This window comes from Ranitomeya variabilis, chromosome 6 (genome assembly GCF_051348905.1).
Source record: "Ranitomeya variabilis isolate aRanVar5 chromosome 6, aRanVar5.hap1, whole genome shotgun sequence".
NCBI lineage: Eukaryota > Metazoa > Chordata > Amphibia > Anura > Dendrobatidae > Ranitomeya > Ranitomeya variabilis.
Genome location: NC_135237.1, coordinates 578,524,938 through 578,549,361, shown reverse-complemented (window position 1 = coordinate 578,549,361; position 24,424 = coordinate 578,524,938). Strand labels below are relative to the sequence as shown.

The 24,424-nt window shown below is 49.5% G+C and overlaps 1 protein-coding gene across 4 annotated transcripts in view; it reads left to right on the top strand.

The window, feature by feature from the left end:
* LOC143783170 (microtubule-actin cross-linking factor 1, isoforms 6/7-like) overlaps positions 1–24,424 on the top strand; it is a 347,588-nt gene that overhangs the window by 211,407 nt on the left and 111,757 nt on the right. For all 4 annotated transcript variants that reach the window (XM_077271554.1, XM_077271553.1, XM_077271555.1 and 1 more), the window contains 3 exons: positions 13,574–13,675; positions 14,545–14,646; positions 21,873–22,013. In XM_077271554.1, the coding sequence (XP_077127669.1) occupies positions 13,574–13,675; positions 14,545–14,646; positions 21,873–22,013 (345 nt within the window). The remainder of the gene's footprint in view (positions 1–13,573; positions 13,676–14,544; positions 14,647–21,872; positions 22,014–24,424) is intronic.

The following is a 24,424-nucleotide window of genomic DNA, read 5'->3' as shown; positions in this document are numbered from 1 at the left end:
AAATCTAAAATCTTACAGTGTCAGTGTCAGCAGCAGCCTCTCTGTATCAGTGTCAAAATGGCACTAAAACAAGATGTCCGCTCTTTATGTGGAGAGGGACATGTGACTTCAGCAGCCAATGACACAAGCCGTTGTGTCAGTACATTGTGGGTGTTTCCTGCTCCCTGATTGGCTAGCCGCAATGTGCCTACATAAAGTTATGAAAAAAAGACTGCTGTGCTGTGCTATGCTTACAAGAACGCCGTGCCCATATTAACGCCCAGGTGTAATATGTATTTTTCTGAGACAGCAGACTTCTGTCTCGCCAATCTCACCAGGGTGTCTAGCTAGGACCAAAGAAGAACGGGAACATTTGACACCTCCTAGCTCTTGGAACAGAGATGTGAATTTCGGCAATAGTATCTCTGGGAGAGCTGTTACACAAAGGATCTCAAGAGAAAATAATATATTCATTGGTAGCGTGGCCTGTTGTGAAATTGGATTTTGGGCTCCCCCGGTGGCCACTGGTGGAATTGAACTGGTGTGCATCATCCCCTCTGTTCACCTGTTCCCATCAGGATGTGGGAGTCGCTATTTAACCTTGCTCCTCTGTCACTTCCATGCCGGTCAACATTGTAATCAGAAGCCTTTCTGTGCATGTTCCTGCTGCTAGACAACTCCCAGATAAGTTGGACTTTTGTCCTCGTTTGTTTTTTGCATTTTGTTCCAGTTCACAGCTGTAGTTTCGTTTCTGTGTCTGGAAAGCTCTTGTGATCTGAAATTGCCACTCTGATGTTATGAGTTAATACTAGAGTCTTAAAGTAATTTCAGGATGGTATTTTGATAGGGTTTTCAGCTGACCATGAAAGTGCCCTTTCTGTCTTTCTGCTATCTAGTAAGCGGACCTCAATTTTGCTAAACCTATTTTCATACTACGTTTGTCATTTCATCTAAAATCACCGCCAATATATGTGGGGGCCTCTGTCTGCCTATCGGGGAAATTTCTCTAGAGGTGAGCCAGGACTATATTTTCCTCTGCCAGGATTAGTTAGTCCTCCGGCCGGCGCTGGGCGTCTAGGGATAAAAACGTAGGCAACGCTACCCGGCTACTGTTAGTTGTGCGGCAGGTTTAGTTCATGGTCAGTTTAGTTTCCATCTTCCAAGAGCTAGTACTTATGTTTGCTGGGCTATGTTCTCTTGCCATTGAGAACCATAACAGTTTGACCGGCCCAAAAAGGGTTAAATTAATTGACAGAGAAAGGAGAGAAAAGAGAAGTCTGCTGAAGATTTTTTTTTTTTTTTTTTTTTCCCTCCCCTTCAGTTCTGAGTGTGCTTGTAATTGAATCTCTTGCAAGTCTGCCTATATTGCAGCCTTTCTCTCTCTCTCTCTCCTTCTAATCCTGGAATGGCTCTGTGTTCACCTGTTTAAAATGGATATTCAGAGTTTAGCTGCAGGTTTGAATAATCTCACCACGAAAGTTCAAAATTTACAAGATTTTGTTGTTCATGTTCCTATATCTGAACCTAGAATTCCTTTGCCTGAATTTTTCTCGGGGAATAGATCTTGCTTTCAAAATTTCAAAAATAATTGCAAGTTGTTTTTGTCCCTGAAATCTCGTTCTGCTGGAGATCCTGCTCAGCAGGTCAGGATTGTGATTTCCTTGCTCCGGGGCGACCCTCAGGATTGGGCTTTTGCATTGGCTCCAGGGGATCCTGCGTTGCTCAATGTGGATGCGTTTTTTCTGGCCTTGGGGTTGCTTTATGAGGAACCTCAGTTAGAGCTTCAGGCGGAAAAGGCCTTGATGTCCCTATCTCAGGGGCAAGACGAAGCTGAAATATACTGCCAGAAATTCCGTAAATGGGCTGTGCTTACTCAGTGGAATGAGTGCGCCCTGGCGGCGAATTTCAGAGAGGGTCTCTCTGATGCCATTAAGGATGTTATGGTGGGGTTCCCTGTGCCTACGGGTCTGAATGAGTCCATGACAATGGCTATCCAGATCGATAGGCGTCTGCGGGAGCGCAAACCTGTGCACCATTTGGCGGTGTCTACTGAGAAGACGCCAGAGAATATGCAATGTGATAGAATTCTGTCCAGAAGTGAACGGCAGAATTTAAGACGAAAAAATGGGTTGTGCTTCTATTGCGGTGATTCAACTCATGTTATATCAGCATGCTCTAAGCGTACTAAAAAGCTTGATAAGTCTGTTTCAATTGGCACTTTACAGTCTAAGTTTATTCTATCTGTGACCCTGATTTGTTCTTTATCATCTATTACCGCGGATGCCTATGTCGACTCTGGCGCCGCTTTGAGTCTTATGGATTGGTCCTTTGCCAAACGCTGTGGGTATGATTTGGAGCCTCTTGAAACTCCTATACCCCTGAAGGGGATTGACTCCACCCCATTGGCTAGTAATAAACCACAATACTGGACACAAGTAACTATGCGGATTAATCCGGATCATCAGGAGATTATTCGCTTTCTTGTGCTGTATAACCTACATGATGTGTTGGTGCTTGGATTGCCATGGCTGCAATCTCATAACCCAGTCCTTGACTGGAAAGCTATGTCTGTGTTAAGCTGGGGATGTAAGGGGACGCATGGGGACGTACCTGTGGTTTCCATTTCATCATCTATTCCCTCTGAGATTCCTGAATTCTTGACTGAATATCGTGACGTTTTTGAAGAACCTAAGCTTGGTTCATTACCTCCGCACCGGGAGTGCGATTGTGCCATAGATTTGATTCCGGGTAGTAAATACCCTAAGGGTCGTTTATTTAATCTGTCTGTGCCTGAACATGCTGCTATGCGAGAATATATAAAGGAGTCCTTGGAAAAGGGACATATTCGTCCTTCGTCATCTCCCTTAGGAGCCGGTTTTTTCTTTGTGGCTAAGAAAGATGGCTCTTTGAGACCGTGTATTGATTATCGGCTTTTGAATAAAATCACGGTTAAATATCAATATCCGTTGCCACTGCTGACTGATTTGTTTGCTCGCATAAAGGGGGCCAAGTGGTTCTCTAAGATAGATCTCCGTGGGGCGTATAATTTGGTGCGAATTAAGCAGGGGGATGAGTGGAAGACCGCATTTAATACGCCCGAGGGCCACTTTGAGTATTTGGTGATGCCTTTTGGTCTTTCAAATTCCCCTTCAGTCTTTCAGTCCTTTATGCATGACATTTTCCGTGATTATTTGGATAAATTTATGATTGTGTATCTGGATGATATTTTGATTTTTTCGGATGACTGGGACTCTCATGTCCAGCAGGTCAGGAGGGTTTTTCAGGTTTTGCGGTCTAATTCCTTGTGTGTGAAGGGTTCTAAGTGCGTTTTTGGGGTTCAAAAGATTTCCTTTTTGGGATATATTTTTTCCCCCTCTTCCATCGAGATGGATCCTGTCAAGGTTCAGGCTATTTGTGATTGGACGCAACCCTCTTCTCTTAAGAGTCTTCAGAAATTTTTGGGCTTTGCTAACTTTTATCGTCGATTTATTGCTGGTTTTTCTGATGTTGTTAAACCATTGACTGATTTGACTAAGAAGGGTGCTGATGTTGCTGATTGGTCCCCTGCTGCTGTGGAGGCCTTTCGGGAGCTTAAGCGCCGCTTTTCTTCCGCCCCTGTGTTGCGTCAGCCTGATGTTGCTCTTCCTTTTCAGGTTGAGGTCGACGCTTCTGAAATCGGAGCTGGGGCAGTTTTGTCGCAGAGAAGTTCCGATTGTTCCGTGATGAGACCTTGTGCCTTTTTCTCGCGTAAATTTTCGCCCGCCGAGCGGAATTATGATGTTGGGAATCGGGAGCTTTTGGCCATGAAGTGGGCTTTTGAGGAGTGGCGTCATTGGCTTGAGGGGGCTAGACATCAGGTGGTGGTATTGACTGACCACAAAAATCTAATTTATCTTGAGTCCGCCAGACGCCTGAATCCTAGACAGGCGCGCTGGTCGTTGTTTTTCTCTCGGTTTAATTTTGTGGTGTCCTACCTGCCGGGTTCTAAGAATGTTAAGGCGGATGCCCTTTCTAGGAGTTTTGAGCCTGACTCCCCTGGTAACTCTGAACCTACAGGTATCCTTAAGGATGGAGTGATATTGTCTGCCGTTTTTCCAGACCTGCGGCGGGCCTTGCAGGAGTTTCAGGCGGATAGACCTGATCGTTGCCCACCTGGTAGACTGTTTGTTACTGATGATTGGACCAGTAAAGTCATTTCTGAGGTTCATTCTTCTGCGTTGACAGGTCATCCTGGAATCTTTGGTACCAGGGATTTGGTGGCAAGGTCCTTCTGGTGGCCTTCCCTGTCTCGAGATGTGCGAGGCTTTGTGCAGTCTTGTGACGTTTGTGCTCGGGCCAAGCCTTGTTGTTCTCGGGCTAGTGGATTGTTGTTGCCCTTGCCTATCCCGAAGAGGCCCTGGACGCACATCTCGATGGATTTTATTTCGGATCTTCCTGTTTCTCAGAAGATGTCTGTCATCTGGGTGGTGTGTGACCGTTTCTCTAAGATGGTCCATTTGGTTCCCCTGCCTAAGTTGCCTTCTTCTTCCGAGTTGGTTCCTCTGTTTTTTCAAAATGTGGTCCGTTTGCATGGTATTCCGGAGAATATCGTTTCTGACAGAGGAACCCAATTCGTGTCTAGATTTTGGCGAGCATTCTGTGCTAGGATGGGCATAGATTTGTCTTTCTCGTCTGCTTTCCATCCTCAGACTAATGGCCAGACCGAGCGGACGAATCAGACCTTGGAGACATATTTGAGGTGTTTTGTGTCTGCAGATCAGGATGATTGGGTTGCTTTTTTGCCTTTAGCGGAGTTTGCCCTCAATAATCGGGCCAGCTCTGCCACCTTGGTGTCTCCTTTTTTCTGTAATTCGGGGTTTCATCCTCGATTTTCTTCTGGTCAGGTGGAATCTTCGGATTGTCCTGGAGTGGATGCTGTGGTGGAGAGGTTGCATCAGATTTGGGGGCAGGTAGTGGACAATTTGAAGTTGTCCCAGGAGAAGACTCAGCTTTTTGCCAACCGCCGGCGTCGGGTTGGTCCTCGGCTTTGTGTTGGGGACTTGGTGTGGTTGTCTTCTCGTTTTGTCCCTATGAGGGTTTCTTCTCCTAAGTTTAAGCCTCGGTTCATCGGCCCGTACAAGATATTGGAGATTCTTAACCCTGTGTCCTTCCGTTTGGACCTCCCTGCATCTTTTTCTATTCATAATGTTTTTCATCGGTCATTGTTGCGCAGGTATGAGGTACCGGTTGTGCCTTCCGTTGAGCCTCCTGCTCCGGTGTTGGTTGAGGGCGAGTTGGAGTACGTTGTGGAAAAGATCTTGGACTCCCGTGTTTCCAGACGGAAACTCCAGTATCTGGTCAAATGGAAGGGATACGGTCAGGAGGATAATTCTTGGGTGACTGCCTCTGATGTTCACGCCTCCGATCTGGTCCGTGCCTTTCATAGGGCTCATCCTGATCGCCCTGGTGGTTCTGGTGAGGGTTCGGTGCCCCCTCCTTGAGGGGGGGGTACTGTTGTGAAATTGGATTTTGGGCTCCCCCGGTGGCCACTGGTGGAATTGAACTGGTGTGCATCATCCCCTCTGTTCACCTGTTCCCATCAGGATGTGGGAGTCGCTATTTAACCTTGCTCCTCTGTCACTTCCATGCCAGTCAACATTGTAATCAGAAGCCTTTCTGTGCATGTTCCTGCTGCTAGACAACTCCCAGATAAGTTGGACTTTTGTCCTCGTTTGTTTTTGCATTTTGTTCCAGTTCACAGCTGTAGTTTCGTTTCTGTGTCTGGAAAGCTCTTGTGATCTGAAATTGCCACTCTGATGTTATGAGTTAATACTAGAGTCTTAAAGTAATTTCAGGATGGTATTTTGATAGGGTTTTCAGCTGACCATGAAAGTGCCCTTTCTGTCTTTCTGCTATCTAGTAAGCGGACCTCAATTTTGCTAAACCTATTTTCATACTACGTTTGTCATTTCATCTAAAATCACCGCCAATATATGTGGGGGCCTCTGTCTGCCTATCGGGGAAATTTCTCTAGAGGTGAGCCAGGACTATATTTTCCTCTGCCAGGATTAGTTAGTCCTCCGGCCGGCGCTGGGCGTCTAGGGATAAAAAACGTAGGCAACGCTACCTGGCTACTGTTAGTTGTGCGGCAGGTTTAGTTCATGGTCAGTTTAGTTTCCATCTTCCAAGAGCTAGTACTTATGTTTGCTGGGCTATGTTCTCTTGCCATTGAGAACCATAACAGTGGCCGTGGTCCAATCAAAAAACAAGCAATTATGATTTTAACCTGAGGGGCTGGTCTAGAAATCTGACCTCCAGTCCAAAGCTATAAATTAGACCTGTATACCTAGAATCGTGTTCACATAATGGGGGCAGCCAAGCTGATGTGATCAAATCTACATTCATCCTACCCTCAGGGAGCAGAAAGCAACTACCAAGTTAGATGATTTCTGTACGTTTTCTCCTGTTATTTTATACTGTTTTGCATAAGTTGTATGTCTTTTTATTATCACATTTTTATACCTTTTTCTTACTGTAAGCACTGAACCTTTTTGTATTAAATTATAAAAGTTTAACAAGTTATACTTTGAATGTTCTAACGTACCCATAGCCTAAGGTGTGTGAGCTTTATGAGTGGTAGACATTATTAGTATTAAAATTTCCGGGACTCATCGCCCGTGTGTTCGATGAGTGGTGGCAGCGTGTATGAGCGGTTGTGTGGCCTGGGTCGGTGTATAATTTATGCTCCCAGTACAGCATAGGACAGAGGTTGAATGCTGGACTTAGAGTGGGGATATAGATTAATCCTTGCAGGCACAACCCAAAGTTACGTTCTAAGAGCGGGCACGTGACGAATTAGTGACACCACGGAGTAAGGGATCCGTGACAGTACCGATTTTTTCCGATTTTACAAAATTTTTCTCGTGTTTCCGATCACGAATCCGAATGTGCCATAATCGTGCCGAATTTATGTTTGGCGATCGTTTTCTGAACAAAATTAGCTCATCACTAGCCTGGAGGAGAAGGGAGGACAGAGGCGTTTGGAGGAGAATGGAGGACAGAGGAGAAGGGAGGACAGAGGAGTCTGGAGGAGAAAGGAGGACAGAGGAGTCTGGAGGAGATGGGAGGACACAGGGGACTGGAGGAGAAGGGAGGACAGAGGAGTCTGGAGGAGATGGGAGGACAGAGGCGTCTGGAAGAAAAGGGAGGACAGGAGTCTGGAGGAGAAGGGAGGACAGGTGTCATGAATCCCAATGGCTAGGGATAGCACAGGACAAGCAAAGTACAAATAAATTACGGACGAGCTCTAGGGTGATGGAACCTGGGCTGACCGCTGCCCTACGCCTGACAAACTCAACTAGAGATAGCCAGGGAGCGTGCCTACGTTGGTTCTAGACGCCACGCACCAGCCTAAGAGCTAACTAGCACTGCAGAGAAAATAAAGACCTCACTTGCCTCCAGCGGAATGAACCCCAAAAGATATAGTTGCCCCCCACATGTATTGACGGTGAAATGAGAGGAAGGCACACACATAGAGATGATATATATAGTTTTAGCAAATTGAGGCCCGCTGTAAACTAGAAAGCAGAACGATACAAAAGGGGACTGAGCGGTCAGCAAAAAACCCTAATCAAAAAAACCATCCTGAGATTACAAGAACCCATGTGCCAACTCATGGCACATGGGGAGAACCTCAGTCCACTAGAGCTACCAGCTAGCATAGAGACATAATAAGCAAGCTGGACAAAAAAAACCAAACAACTGAAAATCAGCACTTAGCTTATCCTGAAAGATCTGGGAGCAGGTAGGCAGGAACCAAACAGAGCACATCTGAATACATTGATAGCCGGCAAGGGAAATGACAGAAAGGCCAGGTAAAATAGGAAACACCCAGCCACTGATGGACAGGTGGAAACCAAAGGCCGCAACCCACCAAAGTCACCCAGTACCAGCAGTAACCACCAGAGGGAGCCCACAAACAGAATCCACAACAGTACCCCCCCCTTGAGGAGGGGTCACCGAACCCTCACGAGAACCCCCAGGGTGATTAGGGTGAGCTCTATGGAAGGCGCGGACCAAATCAGTCGCATGAACATCGGAGGCGACCACCCAGGAATTATCCTCCTGACCATAACCCTTCCACTTAACCAAATACTGGAGTTTGCGTCTGGAAACACGAGAATCCAAGATCTTCTCAACAACATACTCCAATTCTCCCTCCACCAGCACCGGAGCAGGAGGCTCAACCGAAGGAACAACGGGCACCTCATACCTCCGCAACAACGACCGATGGAACACATTATGAATAGCAAACGATGCTGGGAGATCCAAACGAAAAGATACAGGGTTAAGAATCTCCGAGATCCTATAAGGACCGATGAACCGAGGCTTGAACTTAGGAGAAGAGACCTTCATAGGGACAAAACGAGAAGACAACCACACCAAATCCCCAACAAGAAGTCGGGGACCCACGCGGCGACGGCGATTAGCAAACTGCTGAGTCTTCTCCTGAGATAACTTCAAATTGTCCACCACCTGATTCCAAATCTGATGTAGCCTGTCCACCACCACGTCCACTCCAGGACAATCCGAAGGCTCCACCTGACCAGAGGAAAAACGAGGATGAAACCCCGAATTACAAAAAAAAGGAGAGACCAACGTGGCCGAACTAGCCCGATTATTAAGAGCAAATTCGGCCAGTGGCAAAAAAGCAACCCAGTCATCTTGATCAGCAGAAACAAAACACCTCAAATAAGTTTCCAAGGTCTGATTAGTTCGCTCCGTCTGGCCATTCGTCTGAGGATGGAATGCAGACGAGAAAGACAAATCAATGCCCATCTTGGCACAAAACGTCCGCCAAAATCTAGACACAAACTGGGATCCCCTGTCAGAAACGATATTCTCCGGAATCCCATGCAAACGAACCACGTTCTGAAAAAACAAAGGGACCAACTCAGAGGAGGAAGGCAACTTAGGCAAGGGCACCAAATGAACCATCTTAGAAAAGCGGTCACACACAACCCAGATAACGGACATTTTCTGTGAAACCGGGAGATCAGAAATAAAATCCATGGAAATGTGCGTCCAAGGCCTCTTCGGGATGGGCAAGGATAACAACAACCCACTGGCCCGAGAACAGCAAGGCTTAGCTCGAGCACACACTTCACAAGACTGCACAAAGGTACGCACATCCCTAGACAAGGAAGGCCACCAAAAAGACCTGGCCACCAAGTCTCTAGTACCAAATATTCCAGGATGACCAGCCAACACAGAAGAATGGACCTCGGAGATGACTCTACTGGTCCAATCATCCGGAACAAACAGTCTTTCTGGTGGACAACGATCCGGTTTATCCACCTGAAACTCCTGCAATGCACGTCGCAAGTCTGGGGATACGGTGGACAATATTACCCCATCCCTAAGGATACCAGTAGGCCCAGAGTCTCCAGGAGAGTCAGGCACAAAACTCCTGGAAAGAGCATCTGCCTTCACATTCTTTGAACCTGGCAGGTATGAAACCACGAAATTGAAACGAGAAAAAAACAACGACCAACGAGCCTGTCTAGGATTCAAACGCCTGGCAGACTCAAGGTAAATGAGATTCTTGTGATCAGTCAAGACCACCACACGATGTTTAGCACCCTCAAGCCAATGACGCCACTCCTCAAATGCCCACTTCATGGCCAAAAGCTCCCGATTACCCACATCATAATTGCGCTCGGCGGGCGAGAATTTTCTAGAGAAGAATGCACATGGCTTCATCACCGAGCCATTAGAACTTCTCTGTGACAAAACCGCCCCCGCTCCAATCTCGGAAGCATCAACCTCAACCTGAAAAGGAAGTGAAACATCTGGTTGACACAACACAGGAGCAGAAGAAAACCGGCGCTTAAGTTCCTGAAAGGCCTCCACGGCCGCAGGAGACCAATCAGCAACATCAGCACCCTTTTTAGTCAAATCAGTCAAAGGTTTAACAATACTGGAAAAATTAGCAATGAACCGACGATAAAAATTAGCAAACCCCAAGAACTTCTGAAGGCTCTTAACAGATGTAGGTTGTGTCCAGTCACAAATCGCCTGAACCTTGACGGGATCCATCTCAATAGTAGAAGGAGAAAAAATGTACCCCAAAAAAGAAATCTTCTGGACTCCGAAGAGACACTTTGAGCCCTTCACAAACAGAGAATTGGCCCGCAGAACCTGAAACACCTTCCTGACCTGTAGAACATGAGACTCCCAGTCGTCAGAAAACACCAAAATATCATCCAAATACACAATCATAAACTTATCCAGATATTCACGGAAAATATTGTGCATAAAGGACTGAAAGACTGACGGAGCATTGGAGAGTCCAAAAGGCATTACCAAATACTCAAAATGGCCCTCAGGCGTATTAAATGCGGTTTTCCACTCATCACCCTGTTTTATCCGCACCAGATTATACGCACCGCGAAGATCTATCTTAGTGAACCACCTAGCCCCCTTAATGCGAGCAAACAAATCAGTCAATAATGGCAATGGATACTGATACTTGACTGTAATCTTATTCAGAAGGCGATAATCTATACAAGGCCTCAGGGAACCATCTTTTTTTGCCACGAAAAAAAAACCTGCTCCCAGAGGGGACGAAGATGGACGAATATGTCCCTTTTCCAAGGACTCCTTAATATAATTCCGCATAGCAGTATGCTCTGGCAGTGACAGATTAAATAAACGACCCTTAGGGAACTTACTGCCAGGAATCAATTCTATAGCACAGTCACAATCTCTATGCGGAGGGAGCGAATTGAGCTTAGGCTCCTCAAAAACATCCCGATAGTCAGACAAAAACGCAGGGACCTCAGAAGGAGTAGATGAAGCGATTGAAATCGGAGGTGCATCATCATGAACCCCCTGACATCCCCAGCTTAACACAGACATTGTTTTCCAGTCCAGGACAGGATTATGAGTTTGTAACCATGGCAGACCAAGCACTAGTACATCATGTAAATTATAAAGTACAAGGAAGCGAATCACCTCCTGATGAACGGGAGTCATGCGCATGGTCACTTGTGTCCAATACTGCGGTTTATTCATAGCCAATGGTGTAGAGTCAATTCCCTTCAGAGGAATAGGAACTTCCAGAGGTTCCAGACTAAAACCGCAGCGTTTAGCAAATGACCAATCCATAAGACTCAGGGCAGCGCCCGAATCCACATAGGCATCGACGGAAATGGAAGACAGTGAAAAAATCAGAGTCACAGACAAAATGAACTTAGGCTGCAGAGTACCAATGGCAAAAGATTTATCAACCCTTTTTGTGCGTTTAGAGCATGCTGATATAACATGAGCTGAATCACCACAATAGAAACACAATCCATTTTTCCGCCTATAATTTTGCCGTTCACTTCTGGACTGAATTCTATCACATTGCATAGTCTCAGGTGCCTGTTCAGAAGACACCGCCAAGTGGTGCACGGGTTTGCGCTCCCGTAAACGCCGATCAATCTGAATGGCCATAGCCATAGACTCATTCAGACCTGTAGGCGCAGGGAACCCCACCATAATATCCTTAATGGCCTCGGAAAGACCATTTCTGAAGTTTGCAGCCAGGGCGCACTCATTCCACTGAGTAAGCACCGACCATTTCCGAAACTTCTGACAATATATCTCCGCTTCATCATGCCCCTGAGAGAGGGCTAATAAAGCCTTTTCAGCCTGAATCTCCAGGTTAGGTTCCTCATAGAGCAATCCCAATGCCAGAAAAAACGCATCCACACTGAGCAATGCAGGATCCCCTGGTGCCAATGCAAATGCCCAACTCTGAGGGTCGCCCCGCAGGAAAGATATTACAATCTTGACCTGTTGAGCAGGGTCTCCAGAGGAGCGAGATTTCAAAGAAAGAAACAATTTACAATTGTTCCTGAAATTCAGGAAGGTAGATCTATCTCCAGAAAAGAACTCTGGAATAGGAATTCTAGGTTCAGACATGGAAGTGTGAACAACAAAATCCTGTATGTTTTGAACTTTTGCCGCGAGATTACTCAGGCTGGAAGCCAAACTCTGGACATCCATGTTAAACAGCTAAGATCAGAGACATTCAAGGGTTAAGAGGAGGTAAGAAGCAGCTAGACAGCAATTAAGGGCTAGGCAGCAAAACTCTGAAGGGAAAAAAAAAAAAAAAATTTCCCTTAAACACTTCTCTTTCTCCTGCTTCAGCCCAAACAATTAACACTTTGTGGGCCGGCTATACTGTCATGAATCCCAATGGCTAGGGATAGCACAGGACAAGCAAAGTACAAATAAATTACGGATGAGCTCTAGGGTGATGGAACCTGGGCTGACCGCTGCCCTACGCCTGACAAACTCAACTAGAGATAGCCAGGGAGCGTGCCTACGTTGGTTCTAGACGCCACGCACCAGCCTAAGAGCTAACTAGCACTGCAGAGAAAATAAAGACCTCACTTGCCTCCAGCGGAATGAACCCCAAAAGATATAGTTGCCCCCCACATGTATTGACGGTGAAATTACAGAAAGGCCAGGTAAAATAGGAAACACCCAGCCACTGATGGACAGGTGGAAACCAAAGGCCGCAACCCACCAAAGTCACCCAGTACCAGCAGTAACCACCAGAGGGAGCCCACAAACAGAATCCACAACAGACAGGGGAGTCTGGAGGAGTTGGGAGGACAGAGACGTCTGGAGGAAAAGGGAGGACAAAGGAGTCTGCAGAAGGAGTCTGGAGGAGAAGGTTGGAGGACAGAGGAGTCTGTACGGGGAGAGGATAGCGGAGTGAGAAGGAGGTGGAGGACAAGATGGATGACAGGCGTCTGCGGGGTGGTGGACAGAGTAGTCTAGGGCTGGAGGACTCTGGAGGAAGTAGAGAAAGACGGGGGATTCTGGAGAAAAACATAGGGAGTCTGGAGGAGGAGGTGGAGGAGAACAGAAGAGTGGAGGAGTCTGAAGGAGGTGGAGGAGAATAGAGGAGTCCGGAGGTGGAGGAGAACAGAGTAGTCTGGAGGAGAACAGAAGAGTCTGGAAGAGAAGAGAAGACAGAAACATCTGGTGGAGAACAAATGATTCTGGAGCAGGATGACATAGGAATCTGTAGGGGGAGAGGAAAGTGGAGTCTGGAGGATAACAGAAGAGTCTGGAGGATGTGGATGACAGGAGTCTAGGGCTGGAGGACAGGAGGAAGTGGAGGAGGACAGGGTTGTCTGGAGAAGAACAGAGGAGTCTGAAGGAGGAGAAGGTAGAGGAGAGCAGAGGAGACTGGAGGAGAATAGAAGAGTCTGGAGGAAAACGCAGGACAAAGGAGTCTAGAGGAGGAGGAGGTGGAGAACAGAGTAGTCTGGAGGAGAACAAGAGAGTCCAGAGATGGGGGGACTGAGTCGTCTGGAGGAGAACAGAGAATTTTGGAGGAGGAGAAGATTCTGGAGGAGGAGGACAGAGGAGTATAGAGGAGAAGGGTTTGGATGACAAAGGAGTCTGTAGGGGGAGGGTACAGCAGAGTCTGTATGAGGACAAAAGAGCCAGGATGACTCTTCTCAGTCCGCTATGCTGGTGTTTGATTTTCTCTGTGTCACAGACCTGAAGTTTATCAGATACATGATATCCAGTCTGATCCTCCCCGCAGATCTATGGCATCTGGAACAGTCTGAACAAGCTTTGGGGAGAACGTTACACTCGCCTGGAGGAGCAGCTGAAGGCCACCATCCGGTACCAGGAGACTATCCAGGTACGTCTCTGATGCCCTGATCCAGTAATCATCGAGGACTCGGGAATCTCTGAGGACTCGGGAATCTCTGAGGACTCGGGAATCTCTGAGGACTCGGGAATCACTTGGGACTCGGGAAACTCTGAGGACTGAGGAATCACTGACGACTGAGAAATCTCTGAGGACTCGGGAATCTCTGAGGACTTGGGAATCTCTGAGGACTTGGGAATCTCTGAGGACTCGGGAATCACTGGGGACTCGGGAATCACTGGGGACTCGGGAATCACAGAGGACTCGGGAATCACAGAGGACTCGGGAATCACTGAGGACTCGGGAATCTCTGAGGACTTGGGAATCTCTGAGGACTTGGGAATCTCTGAGGACTCGGGAATCACTGGGGACTCGGGAATCACTGGGGACTCGGGAATCACAGAGGACTCGGGAATCACAGAGGACTCGGGAATCACTGAGGACTCGGGAATCTCTGAGGACTCAGGAATCCCTGACGACTGAGGACTCACTGACGACTGAGGAATCTCTGAGGACTTGGGAATCTCTGAGGACTTGGGAATCTCTGAGGACTCGGGAATCTCTGAGGACTCGGGAATCTCTGAGGACTCGGGAATCTCTGAGGACTCGGGAATCACTGACGACTGAGAAATCTCTGATGACTCGGGAATCTCTGAGGACTTGGGAATCACTGAGGACTCGGGAATCTCTGAGGACTCGGGAATCTCTGAGGACACGGGAATCTCTGAGGACTGAGGAATCATTGAGGACTCGGGAATCCCTGAGGACTCGGGAATCACTGAGGACACGGGAATCACTGAGGACACGGGAATCTTTGAGGACTGAGGAATCACTGAGAACTCATGTCTCTCTCTCCGCAGAGGCTGCAGGACTGGCTGCTCAGCGCTGAAGCCCGGCTCTCCGAAGAGTTCTTGGTGGGGGGAGACCTGGACATGGTGAGGCGTCAGCTGTCTGAACTTAAGGTGAGCTTTATATTGGCCCGTACATGAATGAGGTGTAGTAGAACACGTATGGACAACGGTCCAGTGACACTCAGAGCTGTAGTTATAATTCTGCCGACTGTGTCACAAACACGACACTTGCCTCAGATACAACCGTAAAGTGGGGCTCCGTGTCCTACTCACTTGTCCACCCACCTATCACTAGCGCACCCCACAGACGCTCCCACATCACTGGTTTTACCAGGCCACTGGTACTAGAGCACCCAGCTTTCCCAGCTTCTTTCTGTTCTTGAGATTATGGGGACGTTGTTTCATTTTAGACTGAACGTCCAGTAAGAAGCTCGGCGCTTCCAGGGTTAACACAAGAGGAAATCCCTAAAAGAGACAAAACAAGACACAAAAAAAAGGGAAAATACTGAAACAATGGGATTGGGAGAGAGACAGTGGGGGGGTGGGTCTCCAGACCTGACATTCCCTGGATAACCTGTTATGAGGGGTCTCCCCTCCCTCGGCTGAGGTTAGGGGGCGTCTGATCAGAAATCCCCCTGGATCTCTGATGATCCTCGCAGTGTTCTGTACGGACCACACGTGAATACGGGGATCCATGACTCGGGAGATGTCGCCTCCTGAGCGTCGTCCACAATGTGGGCAATTTCCCCACAGATCTGAATCTGCTCCCGATCGTGGACCGATCCCGGACTGTGGCAGATAATGACAACGAGTATTGTTTTATCATGTCCTGTGTGTGGTGTAGACTGATGCCCCCCGCTTGTACCACCTCGGCTGCCCATGGGCCAGCACTGACCGCTGCCTGCTAATCCTCTGTGCACCCTCCATGTCCGCGCTCCATCAGATCACCTGCTTCATTATCTGTCCACAGCGGGGAGGGGAGCAGGCAGTGATCCTGGGACCCCTGGGATCTGCAAAACTCACAACCCCACTCATCACAGCTGCCCTGAAGGCTCCAAGTGTCATGAGCTCAGCTCTGGAGGTGACTGGAGGAAGAAACCTGATGTAACAGCAGAATAGTGAGTGCAGCTCTGGAGGTGACTGAAAGATAAGACACGATGTAACAGCAGAATAGTGAGTGCAGCTCTGGAGGTGACTGGAGGATAAGACACGATACAACAGCAGAATAGTGGGCGCTGCTCTAGAGTTGACAGGAGGATAAGACATGATGTAACAGCAGAATAGTGACTGCAGCTCTGGAGGTGACTGGAGGATAACACATTATATAACAGAAGAATAGTGAGTGCAACTCTGGAGGATAAGACAGGATGTAACAGCAGAATAGTGAGTGCAGCTCTGGAGGTGACTGAAAGACAAGACACGATACAACAGCAGAATAGTGGGCGCTGCTCTAGAGTTGACAGGAGGATAAGACATGATGTAACAGCAGAATAGTGAGTACAGCTCCGGAGGTGACTGGAGTAGAAGTCCTGATCTCACTGCAGGTCACTACATGGTGAGGCTGAACTTACATATCAGTGTTACTATTTTATAGACCTCCGTTCTTGGGTGTCCGAGTCGCCCGTGTTGGACACAGTTGAGAACAGGAGCTTCTCTACGTCGCACCGACCTCAATCTCGGTCAGTTTGTCAGAAACAGTGGATATAAAAAGTCTACACGCCCCTGATGTACACATTTTTTTCATGTAAACAAATCCGACCAAGAAACATTGCAGGATTTCTTCCCCTGGAAATTTCTTTAGGTGGAAAACAAGCTACAATAATGCGGTTGCATTCCTATAATCAGGAATGGGGTTGTGCTGAGAATCAGCAAATCATGTTTCCCCCATGTTACCTAGTAACTAAATGCTCGGCCACTGTCATTTCCAGCGATTCTGATCAACCCCAGAGAAAGTGTCCCAGAGACGGAGCCTTTTCTTACATATAAACCTCCAGGCTGGCCATGTTCTATGGCTGTGAAGAAACCAGATTATATCTTAATTACCCAGACGACTATGTTTTGCAAACCAAGAAGAATTGACTTTTTATCAATATGTTGGCTTTTGGATTTAAGTGTTTATTTCTGGTGGGTCAAAAAAATAGATTTTTGTTTGGGTAAGCCTGTAATAGTGACTTGTAAGCTGATAGTCCATATAACACAGTGTATGCTTATCCTTGATGACTATTGATGTTTGCTGATATGCTAATTATGCATTGTATTATGGAGCCAGTTTGTTGACTTCGAAAGCAGAGAGGGAAAAACTGTGTAAATAGATTGAATGGTTAGGTAGTGCTACTTGATCTCATCATCATTGTTTCCCTTAGGGCTTGTTTCCATTTGCGAGAAACACTTCCGTGTCTCCCATGTGGAAACCAAGCTGTGGTGCCGGCACTTGGGAGCGGAGCGTGCGGCCGCATAGCAACACATGGAGCCGCACGCTCCGCTCTGGAGTGCCGGCACCAGAGCTTGGTTTCCACATGCGAGTCATGGACGTGTTTCTCGCAAACGGAAACAAGCCCTTATCCTGACGCTGGACTGAAGGACACTGGGTAAATCTAACAATAGTTTACATGCCTCAGGTATAAAGAGACTTGGAGGCAGAGAGACAAGGAGATAGAGCGACACAGCCAGACATTCTGCGAAACACCCAACAGACAAGAGACAGAACTGCAGCCAATTCATCATGGCACTGTAAAGGGGTGGCAGGTCCCCTCAGTTGTGCCCTCCTCTCCTTCTGACGTGTGACCTCCCTATGCAGTTCCCATGTACCTAAGTGAAGTACCTGTATGGTTATATGTGTGCCTTATATCTTGCAATGTATTATACTACATTCTCCTTTAAAGGGCTGTATTTAGTTAGGGACAGCAATGGTTAATGTGAGGGGCTGGGTCCACAGCAGAGAGAGAAAGCTGTTTTCCCCCAGAACTGCCGGGATCGCTGACCAGTGCAGATGTACAGACAGAGGGGGCACTACCAGACCCCCTAGATGGGAGAGGTCCGTTGCCCCAGGCTAAAGATCACTTGGACTTAAAAAAAGGACTACAACACAGGCTCTCTGGACTTCGCTGAAGGGGTCCCAGGCACCCAGATTCCAGCGGATGGACAACTGTGATCCTCTGCTGCTGTGGCCGTTGTGGGTACGACTGCAGAAAATGTCAGGGCGAGAGCAGGAACTCCAGTGTTGAAAATTGTTTTATATGTCCATACTTTATCCTCTGTTAGATAAACGTTGATACAGATCTGCTCCAGTGACCATCGCTGAACCATGGATACATTTGGAGAAAGCCAGGTGGTGACTCTCCTGTCAACTGGCTTTGGAAACTCTATAATGTGCACCATCTTGGGTACTGTGCTGGGACTGTTCTATGTGTTATCTGCCTGTTTTAGGGTATGTGTCCACGTTCAGGATTGCCTCCGGATTTGGTCAGGATTTTATGCAGGTAAAATCCTGACCAAATCTGCACCTGAGGTCACTGGCAGGTCACATGCGTTGTTTCAGCAATGTAAGGACATGCTGCGTTCTTAAAAGACGCGCCGCATGTGCGTTTTCGTGGGTCTGCCGCATGCGTCTTGTACTGCATAGTGGAGACGGGATTTCATGAAATCCCCTCCACTATGCTGTAATATCTGGACGCTGCATTTTTGACGCTGCGGCTTAACGCAGCGTCAAAAACGCAGCGTTTCCTGAACGTGGAAACATACCCTAAAGCATTGCCACAAGTTTTCCCCTCACCCTGTGTTGTCTGAGTAGCGTTATGCCCACGTTGAATGGATAGCGTGCATTAGACGGGATGATCCCTGGTCCATGTGGTTCCGGGTAGCAGACCGGGGCACCCGCCGACCCACCCGTTTCCCCACAGAGGCCATAATCCCAGAAGGTGTAGAGCCGACATTGGTCATCACCAGAAGACTCCCATCCCCACAGTGTGGCATAGTGGGGGAAGCATTGTGCTCTGGGGCTTTAGCCAAGGGGGCGGATTATGGACAGATCAAATATTAGATTATTTCACATCAGGACCTTTGGCCTCTGCTGAAAAGCTGAAAATGAGGAATTTCACCTCTCAGTGACAACGACCCTAAGAGACCTCCAAATCTCCAAAACAACGGCTGAATCCAGACCTGATTCAAGGAGCTATGTGTGGTGACCTGAAGAGGACGCTGTACACAGGAGATGTCCCCGCAATCTGTGGTGACCTGAAGAGGGCGCTGTACACAGGAGATGTCCCCGCAATCTGTGGTGACCTGAAGAGGACGCTGTACACAGGAGATGCCCCCGCAATCTGTGGTGACCTGAAGAGGACGCTGTACACAGGAGATGTCCCCACAATCTGTGGTGACCTGAAGAGGACGCTGTACACAGGAGATGTCCCCACAATCTGTGGTGACCTGAAGAGGGCGCTGTACACAGGAGATGTCCCGCAATCTGTGGTGACCTGAAGAGGGGGCTGTACACAGGAGATGTCCCCGCAATCTGTGGTGACCTGAAGAGGGCGCTGTACACAGGAGATGTCCCCGCAATCTGTGGTGACCTGAAGAGGGCGCTGTACACAGGAGATGTCCCCGCAATCTGTGGTGACCTGAAGAGGGCGCTGTACACAGGAGATGTCCCCGCAATCTGTGGTGACCTGAAGAGGACGCTGTACACAGGAGATGCCCCCGCAATCTGTGGTGACCTGAAGAGGACGCTGTACACAGGAGATGCCCCCGCAATCTGTGGTGACCTGAAGAGGGCGCTGTACACAGGAGAAGTCCCCGCAATCTGTGGTGACCTGAAGAGGGCGCTGTACACAGGAGATGTCCCCGCAATCTGTGGTGACCTGAAGAGGACGCTGTACACAGGAGATGCCCCCGCAATCTGTGGTGACCTGAAGAGGACACTGTACACAGGAGATGTCCCCGCAATCTGTGGTGACCTGAAGAGGGCGCTGTACACAGGAGATGTCCCCGCAATCTGTGGTGACCTGAAGAGGGCGCTGTACACAGGAGATGTCCCCGCAATCTGTGGTGACCTGAAGAGGGCGCTGTACACAGGAGATGCCCCCGCAATCTGTGGTGACCTGAAGAGGGCGCTGTACACAGGAGATGTCCCCGCAATCTGTGGTGACCTGAAGAGGACGCTGTACACAGGAGATGTCCCCGCCATCTGTGGTGACCTGAAGAGGACGCTGTACACAGGAGATGTCCCCGCAATCTGTGGTGACCTGAAGAGGGCGCTGTACACAGGAGATGTCCCCGCAATCTGTGGTGACCTGAAGAGGACGCCGTACACAGGAGATGTCCCCGCAATCTGTGGTGACCTGAAGAGGACGCCGTACACAGGAGATGTCCCCGCAATCTGTGGTGACCTGAAGAGGGCGCCGTACACAGGAGATGTCCCCGCAATCTGTGGTGACCTGAAGAGGGCGCCGTACACAGGAGATGTCCCCGCAATCTGTGGTGACCTGAAGAGGGCGCTGTACACAGGAGATGTCCCCGCAATCTGTGGTGACCTGAAGAGGGCGCTGTACACAGGAGATGTCCCCGCAATCTGTGGTGACCTGAAGAGGGCGCTGTACACAGGAGATGCCCCGCAATCTGTGGTGACCTGAAGAGGGCGCTGTACACAGGAGATGTCCCCGCAATCTGTGGTGACCTGAAGAGGGCGCTGTACACAGGAGATGTCCCCGCAATCTGTGGTGACCTGAAGAGGGCGCTGTACACAGGAGATGTCCCCGCAATCTGTGGTGACCTGAAGAGGGCGCTGTACACAGGAGATGTCCCCGCAATCTGTGGTGACCTGAAGAGGGCGCTTTACACAGAAGATGCCCCCACAATCTGTGGTGACCTGAAGAGGACGCTGTGCACAGGAGATGTCCCCGCAATCTGTGGTGACCTGAAGAGGGCGCTGTACACAGGAGATGTCCCCATAATCTGTGGTGATCTGAAGAGGGCGCTGTACACAGGAGATGTCCCCGCAATCTGTGGTCACCTGAAGAGGACGCTGTACACAGGAGATGCCCCCGCAATCTGTGGGGACCTGAAGAGGGCGCTGTACACAGGAGATGTCCCCGCAATCTGTGGTGACCTGAAGAGGGCGCTGTACACAGGAGATGTCCTGCAATCTGTGGTGACTTGAAGAGGGCGCTGTACACAGGAGATGTCCTGCAATCTGTGGTGACCTGAAGAGGGCGCTGTACACAGGAGATGTCCTGCAATCTGTGGTGATCTGAAGAGGATGCTGTACACAGGAGATGTCCCCGCAACCTGTGGTGACCTGAAGAGGACGCTGTACACAGGAGATGTCCCGCAATCTGTGGTGACCTGAAGAGGACGCTGTACACAGGAGATGTCCCCACAATCTGTGGTGACCTGAAGAGGGCGCTGTACACAGGAGATGCCCCCGCAATCTGTGGTGACCTGAAGAGGACGCTGCACACAGGAGATGTCCCCGCAATCTGTGGTGACCTGAAGAGGGCGCTGTACACAGGAGATGCCCCGCAATCTGTGGTGATCTGAAGAGGGCGCTGTACACAGGAGATGTCCCCGCAATCTGTGGTGACCTGAAGAGGACGCTGCACACAGGAGATGTCCCCGCAATCTGTGGTGACCTGAAGAGGGCGCTGTACACAGGAGATGCCCCGCAATCTGTGGTGATCTGAAGAGGGCGCTGTACACAGGAGATGCCCCCGCAATCTGTGGTGACCTGAAGAGGGCGCTGTACACAGGAGATGTCCCCGCAATCTGTGGTGATCTGAAGAGGGCGCTGTACACAGGAGATGCCCCGCAATCTGTGGTGATCTGAAGAGGGCGCTGTACACAGGAGATGTCCCCGCAACCTGTGGTGACCTGAAGAGGGCGCTGTACACAGGAGATGCCCCCGCAATCTGTGGTGACCTGAAGAGGGCGCTGTACACAGGAGATGTCCCCGCAATCTGACAGGAAGAGCCGGCACACAAGAGGAGTCCAAGATGTTCAGAGTGATCGTCCCCGACCCAAAAACACTGAACGCTGCCAGAAACTCACAGGGGCCTGCAACAAAGGATTAGTGTAAGGATGTGCAGCAACCACATTATTATAAGGCTTTATTTCTCCTTTCAATCTGAAAAGATTTATTCTACATGGCAAAAACCTGGGATTTTTATCAGGGGTGTGTAGACTTTTATATCCACTGTATCATATCCATTGTGTGCTGAGAAAACGTCAGCCATGACTTGGCCGTGTGACATGTGTACAGATGTCACCCGTCGGCATCCTGGAGGACAGACCCAGCTGTGGGGGGATGTGTCCTGTAACTACTGTGCGGCTTCTTTCTGGATCAGGACTTTAAGAGAGAACTCTATCAACACCGGGTGGAGCTAGAGAGCATCGGGCACCAGGAACTGGGCCGGTCGGGGGACTCCGCGCTGTGCGACCTCAGAGAGCGTTGGGACCGGCTGGAGGACGAGACGGTGAACCGGCAGGTGAGGACTGTACGGGGCAGTCTATGTACGGGTCTTACAGTCACAAGTACCCCCAACAAAATGATGGCACTATAACACTACATCCTGTCAGTGCAGGCATGGCTGAGGCCTGAGGTCCTGTTCCCCTCCCGTTGTATCAAACTCTGGCTGTGTTCCATGAGCTGTGTCACGAATGATGCATAAGGCTGGCGGAGGGCCCCTGTATCTGCTGGTCTGCCCCTGTAAGCTTATAGCATGTTTGCCCCTTTATCTGCCTGTCCATCCCTGTATCTGCCTGTCTGCCTCTGTAACCTTATACCATGTTTGCCCCTGTATTTGCAGGCCCTCACTTGTATCTGCCTGTCCTTCCCTGTGTCTGCCTGTTCTCCCCTGCATCTGCCTGTCCTCCCCTGCGTCTGCCTGTCCTCCCCTGCGTCTGCCTGTCCTCCCCTGCGTCTGCCTGTCCTCCCCTGCGTCTGCCTGTCCTCCCCTGCGTCTGCCTGTCCTCCCCTGTGTCTGCCTGTCCTCCCCTGTGTCTGCCTGTCCTCCCGTGTCTGCCTGTCCTCCCCTGTGTCTGCCTGTCCTCCCCTGTGTCTGCCTGTCCTCCCCTGTGTCTTCCTGTCTTCCCGTGTCTGCCTGTCCTTCCTTTTGTCTTCCTGTCTTCCCCTATAAATCTGCCTGTCCTCCCCCGTATCTGCCTGTCCTCCCCCGTATCTGCCTGTCCTCCCCCGTATCTGCCTGTCCTCCTCCGTGTCTGCCTGTCCTCTCCTCCCCCGTGTCTGCCTGTCCTCCCCCGTGTATGCCTGTCCTCTCCCGTGTCTGCCTGTCCTCTCCCGTGTCTGCATGTCCTCTGCCATGTCTGCCTGTCCTCCCTTGTGTCTGCCTGTCCTCCCCTGTGTCTGCCTGTCCTCCCCTGTGTCTGCCTGTCCTCCCCTGTGTCTGCTTGTCTTCCCCTGTGTCTTCCTGTCTTCCCCTGTGTCTGCCTGTCCTTCCGTTTGTCTTCCTGTCTTCCCCTATAAATCTGCCTGTCCTCCCCCGTATCTGCCTGTCCTCCCCCGTATCTGCCTGTCTTCCCCCGTATCTGCCTGTCCTCCTCCGTGTCTGCCTGTCCTCTCCTCCCCCGTGTCTGCTTGTCCTCCCCCGTGTATGCCTGTCCTCTCCCGTGTCTGCCTGTCCTCTCCCGTGTCTGCATGTCCTCTCCCGTGTCTGCCTGTCTGTCATGGTTCCCAATGGCAAGGGAACGTAAGAAACATATAAATAACGAACGAGCTCTCGGGTGATGGAAACTCGAGTTGACCGTGAGCTAAATCTACCACACAACTAACAGTAGCCAGGGAGCATACCTACGGCTTCCTAGATGCCACGCGCCAGCCGGAGGACTAATTACGCCTGGTAGAGGAAGAAACAGACCTGGCTTACCTCTAGGGAAATACCCCAAAAGATGATAGCAGCCCCCCACATGTAATAACGGTGAGTTAAGAGGAAAAGACATACACAGTATGAAAGTAGATTTAGCAAAGAGAGGTCCACTTACTAGATAGCAGAAGGATACAAAAGAGGACTTCACGGTCAACTGAAAACCCTTTCAAAAACCATCCTGAAATTACTTTAAGACTCCTGTGTCAACTCATGACACAGGAGTGGCAATTTCAGCCCGCAAGAGCTTCCAGCTACAGAGAATTACAAAAACTGCAAACTGGACAAAAGGTACAAAACAAAAGGACAAAGTCCACTTAGCTGATCAGCAGACTAGTAGCAGGAACATGCAACCGAAGGCTCTGGTTACAATGATGACCGGCAAGGAAATGACTGGAGAGCAAGGCTAAATAGGAAACTCCCAAACACTGATGGAAGCAGGTGAACAGAAGCAGCAAAGTGCAAACAAGTCACCAGTACCACCAGCAACCACCAGGGGAGCCCAAAAAGCGGATACACAACAGTACCCTCCCCTTAAGGAGGGGGCACCGAACCCTCACAAGAACCGCCAGGGCGATCTGGATGAGCCCTATGAAAGGCACGAACCAAATCCGAGGCATGAACATCAGAGGCAGTTACCCAAGAATTATCTTCCTGACCATAGCCTTTCCATTTAACCAGATATTGAAGTCTCTGTCTGGAAATACGGGAGTCCAAGATCTTCTCTACGACGTACTCCAATTCACCCTCCACCAGCACCGGAGCAGGAGGTTCAGTAGAAGGAACCACCGGTACCTCATATCTCCGCAACAACGACCGATGGAACACATTATGGATAGCGAAAGATGCCGGGAGGTCCAAACGAAAGGAAACAGGGTTAAGAATCTCCAAAATCCTATAAGGACCGATGAACCGAGGCTTAAATTTGGGAGAAGAAACCCTCATAGGGACAAAACGGGAAGACAACCACACCAAGTCCCCAACGCGAAGGTGGGGACCAACACGACGACGACGGT